This window comes from Giraffa tippelskirchi, chromosome 11, assembly GCF_054371585.1.
Source record: "Giraffa tippelskirchi isolate mGirTip1 chromosome 11, T2T-mGirTip1v1.2.pri, whole genome shotgun sequence".
Taxonomy (NCBI): domain Eukaryota; kingdom Metazoa; phylum Chordata; class Mammalia; order Artiodactyla; family Giraffidae; genus Giraffa; species Giraffa tippelskirchi.
In genome coordinates, this window is record NC_137285.1 from 2,535,374 (window position 1) to 2,549,323 (window position 13,950).

Below are 13,950 nucleotides of genomic sequence, written 5' to 3' on the forward strand. Positions count from 1 at the left end.
GAAGTGCAGAGTCTTAACCACTGAACCACAGGGAAGTCCTCAAACCCCTTTCATTTTAAACCTCCAGACACAGTTGGAGTCCCAGCCACTGATCAGCCCTCCTAGGAACGCTCACTTAGGCCTCACTGATCTTTGCAATTCTGACTTTCCTTTGTAATTACTAGGAAACATTGGTTATGTTTTAAATTATTGTTCTATCCCTTTTATTCCCCCATAAATTGTCTCATGTGTGCTAGTCTTGATTTTTAAGTGGTTTAGAACCTCCTCCTTGAGCTGGAATCAGCAGGAACACTGAGGCCTGGTCCCAGGGAAGAGGCGGCACAGGCAGCTTCCTACAGAGGGGCCCAGGCCCAGCATCAGCCACCTGTGGACTGTGGGAGCTGGGAACTGGTGTGGAAATAAGTCCTTCAAACTTGGTCTTATGCTTTTCACCACAGACTGTAATTACGTCATGGCCATGGCTGTGCATGTAGACAGGCTGGAAGCAAACGTTACAACTTAAGTTTCCACATTTGCTTGACAAAAGATTTTATATTAAGAGCTCAACAGGCTTGAAGAATAAATGGCAAGGGAGCTAACAGAATCCCTGATCACCTACGGTGAATCCGGCTCTCGCTCACCTGTGGTTTATCCAGTGAGGGATGTTGTAGTCATCGCCCAGACGGGAGTCGTGAGGGGCGCTCCGATTGTGCAGCTGAAAGGGAGCCGAGTGCGGCCCAGGTGAGCTGGGAAGCAGGCGGGACCCGGAGCCGCCCAGCTTCCCCGATTCTAACTATTCAACACCACCCTGCACCAGAGCCTGGCCTTTAGCAAGCGGTGCAAATCAATCACCTTGAACAACGGGACCGCGTGCAGCGGCTGCTCCCCCATGCACACCAGGTCCACACCGATTCCTAAGAAACAAAAGCGAGAGTTGAGGGGCGCGCGTGATTTAAGTGGGGTCAGGGTTCGAGACACAGCTGACATATCAGCGCTGCCCATGGCAGGTAAGAAGGAAGTAGGTGCATTCCGTCTTTCTAACCTTCACCAAGTCCCACTGCACCTGCCACTAATCAGCGCTTGACAATCAGCCTCTGACTGCCTTGCAGGTCGTGATCTGTCGAGCAGACCACCATGCGGCCGTGAGCACAGTTTCAAGGTCAGAGAGGAACGAGAACCCTGCCACCTCAGGAAAAAGCGTCTCTTTACTGGCCGTCGGGACTCATGTTCCCACCTGCGTCTTGCTGTTGGAACACAAATCAGGCTGGGGGAGGGGTGCAGGCTGGGGACATCACGGAGGGAGTACCAGGTGAGCCTGTGGTGCTTCCCAGGATGGGCCGATGGGCACTGGATCCTGGAAACGACCCTCAAAGGGGTTCTCCAGCGTCAAGTATGTTTGGGAAACTCAGAATGCCAGTTGTGTCCTTCAGAGGCAACCGAGACACTCTGGCCTCTTCACACTGGCAGTGAGGAACTGTGCCTGACTGTGCGTCCCCAAGCTGGCCGGCCATGGAACTCTTTCTGCCACCTGACGTTACTCAGGCCCCCGTCCCGACACTCAGAGCCCTAAGGCTAAGCCAGGCTACAGACACGGGGACGCAGGGCAGCGCCCCGGGAGCATTACCGTTATCTATCATCCGCTGCTTGGTCAGGATCATGAGCAGCCGGTCCACTTCGAACACGCCCACCCCAGGTGTGATCACCACAGACATCTGCCCGGTTCGGTCAAAGTTGCGGTTGATGTAGTGCTTGTCAAACACTAGAAACAGAGCAAAAAGCCCCCCGTGAAGATGCTGCAGCTTCCCAGGGGCCGGCCGACGGCAAGCATTCCTGCGCTCAGACCCGTTGCGTCCATGTCCCTATCAGAACGACTGCCACCTCCTGGCCCGGATCCACGTCTGTCCTTCCCCTTCAACGCTAAGAGCTTCTTGTGCACGGCGCTACGGCCCCGACACCTTGGTTAACCCCCCTCTTCAAGGGCGCACACCTAGCCTGCACAGCCTTGTGTGAGAAGTGAAAGTGTTAGTCGCTCAGTCGTGTCCAACTCTTTGTGACCCCATGGACCACAGCCCGCCAGGTCCCTCTGTGCATGGGATTTCCCAGGTAAGAATACTGGAGCGGGCTGCCATTTTCTCCTCCAGGGGATCTTTCTGACCCAGGGAGAGAACCCACGTCCCCTGCATTGCAAGCCGATTCTTTACTGTCTGAGACACCATGCCCAAATCTCATGTGGTTAATTTAAACCATCCATAAATGGATCTGTATTGCAATTTAGAAGAATAAAAAATTAATTTAAGACAGTATTCTCTGCTAAATGTTACATGGCAGCCTGGATGGGCAGGGAGTTTGGGGGAGAATGTATATGTACGGCTGAGTTCTTCTGCTATACATCATGCTATTAACAATGGTTCCTCTTGGGAAGCATCTGACAGTGGAAGGAGAGGGGAGATTTTTATTTTACTTGAAGTACTTTTCTAGCATTTGAATTCTAGGAACATGGGTTCCTTCTGTCATAAAAAAAAAAAAGTAGATTTAAAAAAAATTACCTAGAAGCAGTTGAGGGATGGAACGGAAAATAATAGGAACACAGTTTTTAGGAAAATAAAGGACCCGAGGAGGATTGCCTACAACTCTTTACCCTCGGGTCCGCATGAAACTAGCAAGTCAACTGCCAACAGAACCCCCAAGACCTACATGGTGGCCATTAAATCCATCCAATCAGGACTTCTCTGGCAGTCCAGTGGTTAAGAATCCGCCTTTCAATGCAGGGGACATGGGTTCAACCCCTAGTGGGGGAACTAATATCCCCCATGCCATGGAGTAACTAAGCACCACAAGAAAAGATCCCGCATGACGCAACAAAGATCCTGCGTGCTGCAACTACGACCCAATGAAGCCAAATACATAAATACATACATTTATAAAGATACTGCTTTCAGTTAATCTGGGGGTAGGTGGGTGGGGGCATCACCAGCTCGGCCTGGGCCTCTGCCTGTCAGTACAGAGAGGTTCGCGGTCACGCGGTTGGCGGAACGCCCGCAAACCGTGGCTGGCGCCCTTCCTCACCGTTGAAGGACAGGTTGATGGCCTCCAGGTAGTTGCCTTGCGCTGAGGTAGAATTGTCTCCTTGAGGAAAGCCCTCTGAAGCAAAAGACACAGAGAAGGAACAACATCTCATGAAAGACGGACTTGTAAGAAACAAGCGGAAGGTGCCTGGCTCCACAGGGCCCCCACTCTGCAGAAGGGACATGGCTGAACTTACTCCACGTGCAATGAGCAGCGGGACCCCCAACCCGAAACAGGCACCCGGCCAGAAGCAGGAGCCACACTGAGCACTGGGAGGGAAGCAAGCAGGAACCTCTGCGTCCCCAGCCTCCACCCGACACCTCCTCTCCCAGCACACCTCCTGGCACGTTAAGTGCAGTACCTGCCTGTTCCAGTCGTACCAGCACTGGGTACTGGATGAAGAGCTTTTTGATGGTCACGAGGAGTGAGGTCCACTCTTCCCTCCTCTCGTTCTGCACCACCACCCTGCAAGGAGCATCACCGCCAGGTGGGTACTCAGCAGCCATGACGCACGGGACATTGGGTCCCTTACGGGGCTTCACGGAAAGGGGACGAAGGGACGCCTGGAGCTGGGGTCATCTGTCCGACAACCATACGTGATGACGCCAAATGTGTTTAACAAACATTCGCGGACTGGACTTCTCTAATGGGTCAGTGGTTAAGCAGGTGGATACCTGCCAATGCAGGGGACAAGGGTTTGATCTCTGGTCCGAGAAAACTTCTTATGCTGCCGGGCAACTAAGCCTGGGCCACAACACAGTCGCCCCCACTAGATGCAACCAGAGCAAGACCGAGCACAGCAATGAAGACTCAGTACAGCCAACAACAATCAACATGGTTTAAAAAACAGCAAAATTGAGGAGGGTGTAGAGACTTCCCACATATTCCCTCCCCTAACACACGTTTTGTACTCCCCCCCGGACTATGATCAATATTCCTCATTGGAGTGGGGCATTTGTTGCAATTCTTAAACCTGCAGGGACACATCATCATCTGTAAGCCCCCTTATTCTTTAGGAACAAAATGCTTTAGTATCTGTAATTTGCTCTAAAGTAAAATTTAACACACACACACACACACACACACACAAAACACAGGTGAAGTAAACATGGAATATTATCTGTTTAATCCAGGACCTGGGGGTATGGGTTCACTATATTTAGTTCATTCTTCTTTTCTGCGAGAATTTGAAATTTTTCACAATAAAAAGTTTGGGAAGTTCAAAAGCAATGTGCTATCCTAGATTGGATCCTGGAATAAAAAAAGGTGCACAAGTGGAAAAATCGATAAACTCTGAGAAAAGTCTGGTTCATAGCAATGTACTAGTGTGGGGCTTCCCAGGTAGCTCAGTGGTAAAGAATCCACCTGCCAAGCAGGAGATGGGGGTTCGATCCCTGGGTTGAGAAGGTCCCCTGCAGAAGGAAATGGCAACCCACTCCAGTATTCCTCGTAGAGAATCCCATGGACAGAGAAGCCTGGTGGGCTACAGTACATGGGGTCGCGAAAGAGTTAGACATGACTGAAGCGACTGGGCACACACCAGTGCTCATCTCCAAGTTTTAATAGATGTACCTTGGCGAGGAAACTGTGTAAACGGTATATGGGAACTCTCTGTGCTAGCTTTGCTACTTCTCTGCAAACCTAAAATTATTCCAAAGTCAAAAGGTTAATTTTTTAAGTTAGGTAAGAAACAACCAAGGAGAAAAAAAGGCAAAAAAAGCAAAACACCCAAACATACTTGTAAAAGTCTTCATAGAATCGCCCCTTGTGATCCTGCCTAATGGAGGCTCGGTTTATTTCAGGAAATTCATCTGAAATAGAGAAAACAACATATATAGATCAGATTGAAGAGAGAAATTCAGTTTCTCTGCTCCCCCTTCTGGACTGAAGATCTACATCACACAAACACACACAAAAGATAACTATATTTCTATTAAGTTGGGAAAAGTTTTCAATTAGCAATAATGGCACCTCGGATAAATCTCATGGGCTATGATACTGCCACTGAGCAAAACTAGGTTGGTTTTAAGATGGATCACAGCCCAGAGACTTCCTGCATTGACTAATGGACTGAGGCATTTTCCACTCTATCCTATCTTTTAACAGAAAAAACGGGAGAGATGGAGTAGGAAAGAAAAAATGATACAGAGTGAATCAGGATGGACGTGTGGAAAGCTTAATAAAAAAGTAACTTTAGGAACAGTTAGAGAGATTGGGATGGACATGTACACTCTGCTCTATTTGAAATGTATAACCAACAAGGACCTACTATGTAGCCCAGGGAACTCTGCTCAATGTCATGTAGCAACCTGGATGGGAGGGGATTTGGGGGAAGAATGGATACATGTATATCTATGGCTGAGTCCCTTCAGCTGTTCAGTTGAAACTATCACAACACCGTTAATCGGCTATACCCCAATACAAAATAAAAAGTTAAAAAAAATATAACTTTGTAAGAGAAAGAGTTACTCACCAAGAGATTTCGCATCATAAAAAGTCCTAGAAAACAGGACCACTGTCACTTCATGACTGCAGTTCTTCTCCTAGGCGTGAATAGAGAAAAAGAGGGCTCAAGTTTAACCCATTTACTTCACCATGAAGCAGCCTGCATGAACATGGCAGTCTCAGCTCTGGGAGGCTCGGAGGCTCAGGTATTGGGTAACCTCCTGTAACTGTAGGCTGCATAATACAGGGGACAGACTGCTAGGTTGACTCGTGGCTCTGAAACTGACCACTACATGACCTTGGGCAAGTTATCTGAAGTCACTGCAAATCACTGGATTTCCCTGGTGGTCCAGTGGTTAAGCCTCCGTGCTTCCACTGCAGGGGCACGGCTTCCATCCCTGATTGTGGAACTAAGGTCCTGGATGCTACGCAGTGCAGCCAAAATGAACAAACAAAAAACTGCAAATCACCAGTAAGGTGGGGGTGCTGTCTCCTTGCTGTGGTGTGAAACAGACCAGCCCACTGTCAGAGGATCCTGGTATTTATATCTGCTTCACTGTGTTTTTTAACCTTTTCAGGACTGTGGTTTAGAGAAGAACAGAACCTAGGGGATGCCAGAACCAGACACTCCCACCTACTTCCAGGGTCACGGGATGGGGACTGGATGCTGCTTGAGATGCAGGGGTTGAAATCGAGGCAGAGAATTACCTTTGGACTGGGATGGGGACGAGTGAGAATAAACATTTCCATGCAGTCGGGAGTTCAATGTTCTAGAAGTAGGGTGTTTACAGACGGCATGAAATTTGGCCTGCACCAGGGAGTCAGCAAGCTCAGTATCAGTTCCTCCTGGTCTTTGAAAACAGAAACCCACACTAACCAACCTCGACTCAAACTCAACCTACTGATTGCACCATACAGCAGTCATCATATAAGGAAGACAACGTAACGCACATCGCACGTCACCTCACATTCTTCACAGCTCTCTCTCAGGTAGACAGAAATTCCTAAACACAAGCCATAGGACCAAGGGCACAGCTTCACTAGCCACCAATTCATTTACTGGACATCTAGCACTCCAAATGTAGCTTCAAACTCATCTGACTGGGGTGCAAGTTTTAGACAGGAAAAATGCCTGACGGTGGACTGGCGTGGGCACGCAAGCTTCTCAACTCATGTGCGATGGAGAAGGTGACGTACAGCGGGGGTGACATGGCTCAGGATTACAGAAACCCAGGCAGGACGGCCTGGGGGTCACAATCCCAGGAGAGCACTGGGGAAAGGATGGAAGAGGATTAGGATGCTCGTTCTGCCTTTGCAGGCTGTCGATCCCAGGCAAGGTGCCTAACCTCTCTCAGCTGTACCTTCCCTATCTGTGTTAACGGTGACAAGAGAGTTCAGTGGGATAATGTACGTACACCGCTTACAGTAACATCTGGTGGCGGTGGTGGTGGTTTAGTCACTCAAGCCTGTCCAGCTGTTTGCAACCCCACGGGCTGTAGCCCACCAGGCTCCTCTGTCCATGGGATTCCCAGGAAAGAATACTGGAGGGGGTTGCCATTTCCTCCCCCAGGAGATCGTCCAAACCCAGGGGATCAAACTCACGTCTTCTCCACTGCAGTCAGATTCTCTACCGGCTGAGCCACCAGGGAAGCCCTTGGGTAGTATTGCTCTTTTAACAATATTAAGTCCTCTAATCTATGAACATGAGAGGTTTTCCATTGATTTGGGTCTTTCCTTCAGCAACATTTTGTAGATTTTAGTGTACAAACCTTGCACCTTCTTGGGTAAATTATTGCATAGTGTTTTATTTCTCTGATGCTCTTGTAAATGGAATTTTTAATTTATTTCTCTTTAAAACTTTTAATTTCTTGTTTTAATTTCCTGTTCAGATTGTTCATTGTTGATGAAATACAAATGATCTGTGTGCTGATTTTGCAACTCTGCTAAATTTGTTCATTACCTCTAGTAGTTGTTTTTTTTTTAATGGATTTTGGGGGGTTTTCTACATATAGGATGTCATCTGTGAAGAAAGATAGTTTTACTTCTTCTCTTCCAATATGGATGCCTTCTTTTTCTTTCTTTCTTTTTCGGCCTAGTTGCTCTGGCTAGAATTTCCAGTATAACACTGAATTGTTGTTGTTGTTGAGTCCCTAAGTCATGTCTGAGTCTTTGAAACCCCATGGACTGCAGCCCACCAGGCTTCCCTGTCCTTCACTATTTCCCAGAGTTTGCTCAGAATCATGTCCACTGAGTCAGTGATGCTATCTAACCATCTTATCCTCTGCCGACTTCTCCTTTTGCCTTCAATCTTTCCCAGCATCAGGGTCTTTCCAATGAGTTGCTTCTTCACATCAGGTAGCCAGAGTATCTGAGCTTCAGCTTCAGCATCAGTCCTTCCAGTGAATATTTAGGATTGATCTCCTTTAGGATTGACTGGTTTGCTCTCCTTGCTGTCCAAGGGACTCTCAAGAGTCTTCTCCAGCACCACGATTTGAAAGCATCACTTCTTCGGCGCTCAGCCTTCTTCATGGTCCAACTCTCACATCTGAACATGACTACTGGAAAAACCATACCTTTGACTCTACCGATCTCTGTGGGCAAAGTGATGTCTCTGCTTTTTAATATGCTGTCTAGGTTTGTCATAGCTTTCCTTCCCAGGAGCAAGCATCTTTTAATTTCATAGCTGCAGTCACCACCTGCACTGAATACTGGTGGTGAAAGCAAACATCCTTATTTTGTTCCTGAACTTAAGGGGGAAAGTTTCCAGTCTCTTACCACTGAGTTTGATGTTAGCTCTGGGTTCTTCACAAGTACACTTCACCATGTTGAAGTGATTAAGGTAATTTAAATCTACAGTCACATCAGTTAGACTTTAGCTCTGGTGCCTCCATTAAATGCAGATTAATAGAAATAGTTTGTTTTTAAAATCTGCACTGAATAATGTTTATACAGCAAGACTTGGTGCATGAGAAGAAACATACCTTCCACTTGGTAAAGAGATCAGCAAGGAAACCATTCACAGCTTTCTCAAAATACAGATCCCCTGAAAAGAAACAACAGGAAGAAGGTGAGAATTCTGTTTATTTCTTGCTTACAATTTCTTCCCTCAGTAAAGTAATAGGAATAGGACTAGTCAAAGAGAAGGTGGGTACTGCTCTATCCTAAAAGTGGTTCCCACCTAGACTTTCTATTGAGCCAAATTTAATATTTACCTCACTCAGTAAGAGGTCATGGGTTCAAGGTAAAACACAAGATTGAAAAAGTTTTGATGCTTGAAAAAGAGTGTATCTTCAAAATGAGGGAACCATCTAACTGTTAAATGTAAGTTTTCTCATAGTGACGCTTCACGTTTGTTCGAAGGTGATCTGGTAGACCCTGCACAGTCACTAAATTATCATTTGCAGTTTCTGCTGTTCTTGAGCAAACCCTGATGACCTGCATGAAAAATTAATTTGTAATTTTGCTAAGCACAAGCTAGAACTGCATGAACTGTGAGGCTGGTGAGTCGGGCACAGCACCCACATCTCCTGGCAGCTTTACCACGCTCCACTTACAGTACAGTGCTTCTAACACAATGAGCCAAACGTGGTGATTTCTGTGGGTGATGGAACCTGAAATGAAAGTTATCAAAGAAGGCACTGGTTCCTGGCCATGAAGTCACTACCTCTATGACTTTTGATTCTGTACTAATAGAATAATTGAAGATCTGAGAATACAGATTTTTCATTAATGCTTTACTACATTTCATGCAATTCACTGCTTATGTAAAATGTATATTTATTTTTAACATTTGAGTATTTGTAAAGATTCAGGACATATCTTCAGAGAATGTTCAGAGATTACTGTAAATGATACCAATTTGAAGGAAACCAGAAACTTCTCCCCATTAGCATTACGACCCACACTTAGGAACAGTACCATAAATATCAAAATCCCACATTTCACAGCTCATCTGAATAAATATGTAAACCATAGCCGACGTAGAACGGAACACAACCTGCAATAAACAAAAACATAACTGCATTAAAAAACAATGATGGATAGGATTTCAGTTCCGCAAAATGAAAAAGTTCTGGAGACTTGTTTCAGAATGATGTGACTATACTCAACACTACTGAACTGTACATTTAAAAATGGTTAAGGGAATTCTCTGGAGATCCAGTGATTATGACTCCACCCTTCCACTGCAAGGAGCATGGGTTTCGACCCCTGATGGGGAAACTAAGAGACCATATGCCTTGCAGTGCAGCCAAGACAAAAAAGAGAAAAGAAAAAGAGGGGTGAATTGCTATAAAACTGGGGGAAAGATCACTGTAAAACACCAAAGCGTGCCCACTAGAGTGGCAGAAACTTTCAAACTTTAAAACCGGGTGTTGGAGAAAGTAAAAAACAGGAGGTTTTATATATGGCTACTAGGAGTATAAACCAGTCCGAAGAATTCGAAAGATAATTTGGCATTATCTTACAGAGCAGAACCTATGCCATGACAAATACACTCCTGATCAGTGATTTAAAATAGTGAGTACAAACAAGACAGCTAAGAGAGAGTGGGAGGAAGGGAGAGGATACATTTTCATTTCTCTTTAACAAAACTCAAAAGTAAGCAAAACGAGTCATACACTGCGTAGGGTAAAATATACATGTACTGTCACTATATAAATAAGCAAATTAGAAAAATAATTTTTTGTAAGACAGAGTGGTTATCTCTCAAAATTGCCCCACGTTCTCAACTATCTTGCCTGCCCAGGGGACATCTGGTGATGTCTGGTGATGCTTCTGGAGGTTATGACTTGCGGGGGTGGGGACGGGGGTGGGAGCCACTGGCATTTAGTGAGTAGAAGCCCGGGACGGCGAACAGCCCGCAGTGCACGGTACAGCCCCCCCAACACTACTGCCCTTTCGGGCCAGGTGATTCTTTGTGGAGGGCTGTGCTTCATGCTGTGACAGGTTGAGCAAAATCCTCCACACAACCCCAGCTGTGACAAAGATGTCTCCAGACTTTGCCAAAAGACCCCTGGGTAGGCATGATCAGCCTGGGGTTGAGAACCACTGCTCTCAAGGGAGGCTGTGGGTGGGAACACTGAAGAGCAGACAGGTGCTTTCGCCAGGGTCGGGGCAGCACCCTGTGCTCTAGAGCCCTGGAGCCTCAACTCCTGAGCCCGAATTCCCACCAGCGTGGGGAACGGTCACAGGTGCTCAGTTTGGAATTTCCCAACTGCATCAGAGTCACAGGAGGAGATTCCTTGGCAAAGGTCTTTCTCCGGGTTTACCAACACAATCTTCTACTGAGTTTAACTTTTGCTGTGTACCAGTGGGCACAGAAGTCTGTGAACTAGACACTCCATTCTTACATCTGACATTAAACAAAAGAAAACAAAGATCACCCCCACACCAAAGAGATCAAACTGTAAAACCTTAGAATTTCAGGAGTCCCTGCTTTATTTCAGTATTATTCCAGTTGGGCAGATGGTATAGCTTGGTCACGAGCTTGATCATGAGATCAGTTTTTGCTGGTTTCTGTTTTGTTTCTGATTTCACGACTTACAGACATCACAACATGGGGAAACAGAACCAAAAAAGCGTCGCATCAACCTCACCCTGGTATCTTCGCTGATATAACCACACATGACCTTCTCATTCTTGACCCACAGCTCACCAGCCTGTGCCCTGAAAGGAGATGCACACACATTATTACGAGTCCTACATAAACCAACAAGAAATGGAGGTGCCTTCAGGGTAGCTCCCTCTGCTCTGTCACTGACACCCAAATGACCTGGTCAGTTACAGATTTCCAGAGTGCCACACACACAACAAAAAGAATTTTCAGTGTGCACTGAACTTGTACAATAGGAGCTCTTGATCTGGGGGTCCGCAGACAACCTCTGAGTCTGAGGAAGGGCGTTGGGGAACCCACGAACCCTCTAAATGATGCAAACTTTCCTGAGCACAGAATTGGACACTTGGTCAAATCTCAAAAGGGCCCATGTCACAAAAACAGTTAAAAAGCACTGATGAACAAATCTGCTAATCCTAGCTTTGAGATAATGAGTTTCAATAACAAGATCCATTGCAGTATCAGGTGAAAAGACAAGCAGACAGGAAGGATAAAGGCACAGGGTCCCTACTCACGGAGGCCATCTTTTTTGGGGCAAGCCATGCCGCCCGCTGGATCTTAGTTCCCCAACTGAGGATCGAACTCATGCCGCCTGCATTGGGAGCACAGTCTTAACCACTGGACTACCAGGGAAGTCCCAATGGAGGCCATTTGACTGAAAAATTTTCATGTCATTATTAAGTAATATAATATCTTTTGCCCCTGCATCTTTTCTAATTCATTTCCATCTGTTTATTTTTCAGTCATTGTTGTGAGATTAAGCTATTGCTTTTTTTTTGTTTGGCTGTGCTGGGTCTTTGTTGGTGCAAGGGCTTTTCTCTAGTTGCATCGAGCAGGAGCTACTCTCTGGTTGCAGTATGTGGGCTTCTAATTGCAGTGGCTTCTCTTGTTGCAGAGCACAGGCTCTGCGACCTGCGGGCTTCAGTAGTTGCGACTCTTGGGCTCTGGAGCACAGGCTTGGCAGCTGTGTTGCATGGGCTTAGTTGCTGGCAGCATGTGGGACCTTCCCGGACCAGGGACTGCACCTGTGTCTCTTGCATTGGTAGGCAGATTCTTTACCACTGAGCTGCCAGGGAAGCCCTCCTCTTGCTTCTTTATCCTGTTTTTCAAATTGTCTACAATGAACAAGCACTGTATATAAAAATACTCAGCACACGCCTGATACACAGCACTTGCTGAACAAGGGGTGCTCAACAGTGTTAATTCCACGGCCAGGACACGTGTGTTGGGACTGGCCACCATCGAATCAGGGCTCAAGTCAGAGAGAAGATTCCATAAGATCCTCTGCAGTTGGGCAGAGCAAGCAGAAAAACACCCAAACTGGACGTTCCAATGGGCTTTACGTGTGCCTAGCAAACAGATCTGTCTGCTCCTGGATCTCCTGTGTATTTTATTATATGGCCATCCACATGCCTCAAAGGCTGTATGTAGCACAGTCACTGCACTGGATCCTGCTCCTGTTTACAAGCCGATGAATCAAGAGTGACACAGTAGTTACCTGATGCCAGCGAATTCCACCTTCTGAGTGATATAGGCACAGGTGCTGACCTAAGTGGAGAGAGAGAGAGAGATTCAACAACACATCGAGGCCATAAAAGGTCCAGAGAAAGTCTCCTGGCTTTCTAATCTCTTCTAACAACCCGATATTCAATTACCATGGGAGCAGTAGATTTATCCCACAGGGAAAGCTGCTGGGGCAGGTGTAACAGCACGTTCTTAAGGGTTTGGCAGGTACAATAGTAAAGACTGGGTGGGTAGTAAGTGGCCAGCTTCACTAGTATACTTGTCATAGACGCCCACATATGCACCTATATTTACATGCAAAACATTTACTTCTCATTTAGAAAATGGAACCTTCTCCCACCAAATAAAAAATAAGCAAAGGCATCTCTGTCTAAAAATACACAGTGTGGACATTTTACTTAGGATTTGTGGTCCCATAATTGCCAAAGAGTCCAAAAGGAGAAGTTTCAGCACCAGCTCACAATTCTGATGAATTTTGATCATGTTCGGTGGAAAATGCCAATTAAAAATAAATAAACAAGGAAAAATGGGAGGAGGGGAAAATGAAAAGCAGTCTAACCTGGAAGCAACAAGATCTGGGTTCCAGCCCAGTGTCAACTGTTTACTAGCTTTCCCGTCGTGGGCACTCACTCAGCCCCTCTATCTCAGTTTTTATATATATAAATTTGGGGTAATAAATGCCTATCCACAGGAGGAGACATGAGGAGCAAATGAAATCAGGTGAAAACTTGCAAATCAAAGTTCCATTTAAATGTAAAATCATATCATACTTTTCCATTCAGACCAAAAAGTGCAGAGTAAAACTCTGACAACAAACAAGCAAAACAAAGCATTTAAAAAAAACATGAGAAGAGAATGGAAGGAGACAACATGTTTACAATAATTGTCTGTGATGCTGGAATCAGAAACGATTTTATACTCTTCTTCCAACTAGATATAAATCTCCCCAGTGACATGGATTATTAACATAATAGAAAAAGTAATAGACTTTAAAACAAAAAAAATCACATCTTACCAAACTTTTCTTTAGTCGCCACATATCCCCACGGCCAATATATTGATCCTTAAAGGTTAATTCCACAAGGTCAAGGGTCACATCCTAAAGGGGATAATCAGACGCATGTCTCTGCATCACTCCGCCATGCTTTACAGTTGTAAGACAATGCTCGCTCACCACAGAGAAACTTTTTGACAAAAAGACAACCACTGAAGACCGTTCAGTAGTGAAAGCGAAAGTGACTCAGCCACGTCCGACTCTTTGTGACCCCGTGGACTACACAGTCCGTGGAATTCTCCAGGCCAGTATTCTGGAGTGGGTAGCC

At 46.0% G+C, this 13,950-nt stretch overlaps 1 protein-coding gene and 1 pseudogene across 40 annotated transcripts in view; both read right to left on the bottom strand.

Moving 5' to 3' along the window:
• Nucleotides 1-13,950, bottom strand: part of DEPDC5 (DEP domain containing 5, GATOR1 subcomplex subunit) — a 70,340-nt gene that overhangs the window by 47,114 nt on the left and 9,276 nt on the right. For 34 of the 40 annotated variants that reach the window (XR_014068965.1, XR_014068954.1, XR_014068953.1 and 31 more), the window contains exons 6-17: nt 13,644-13,727; nt 12,603-12,652; nt 11,088-11,157; nt 9,409-9,487; nt 8,472-8,533; nt 5,519-5,588; nt 4,784-4,856; nt 3,407-3,510; nt 3,046-3,120; nt 1,604-1,738; nt 832-893; nt 621-694 (exon numbers count right to left, since the gene is read on the bottom strand). Coding sequence is in view for 25 of the 40 variants with exons in the window: in XM_081542292.1 (XP_081398418.1) it covers nt 621-694; nt 832-893; nt 1,604-1,738; nt 3,046-3,120; nt 3,407-3,510; nt 4,784-4,856; nt 5,519-5,588; nt 8,472-8,533; nt 9,409-9,487; nt 11,088-11,157; nt 12,603-12,652; nt 13,644-13,727 (938 nt within the window). In the remaining 15 variants the exon portion in view is untranslated. Of the gene's footprint in view, nt 1-620; nt 695-831; nt 894-1,603; nt 1,739-3,045; nt 3,121-3,406; nt 3,511-4,783; nt 4,857-5,518; nt 5,589-6,198; nt 6,342-8,471; nt 8,534-9,408; nt 9,509-11,087; nt 11,158-12,602; nt 12,653-13,643; nt 13,728-13,950 lie in introns of those variants that run through there. The other 6 variants (XM_081542294.1, XM_081542293.1, XM_081542289.1 and 3 more) reach the window with 2 other exon arrangements.
• LOC145527985 (U4 spliceosomal RNA) lies at nt 4,934-5,061 on the bottom strand (annotated as a pseudogene).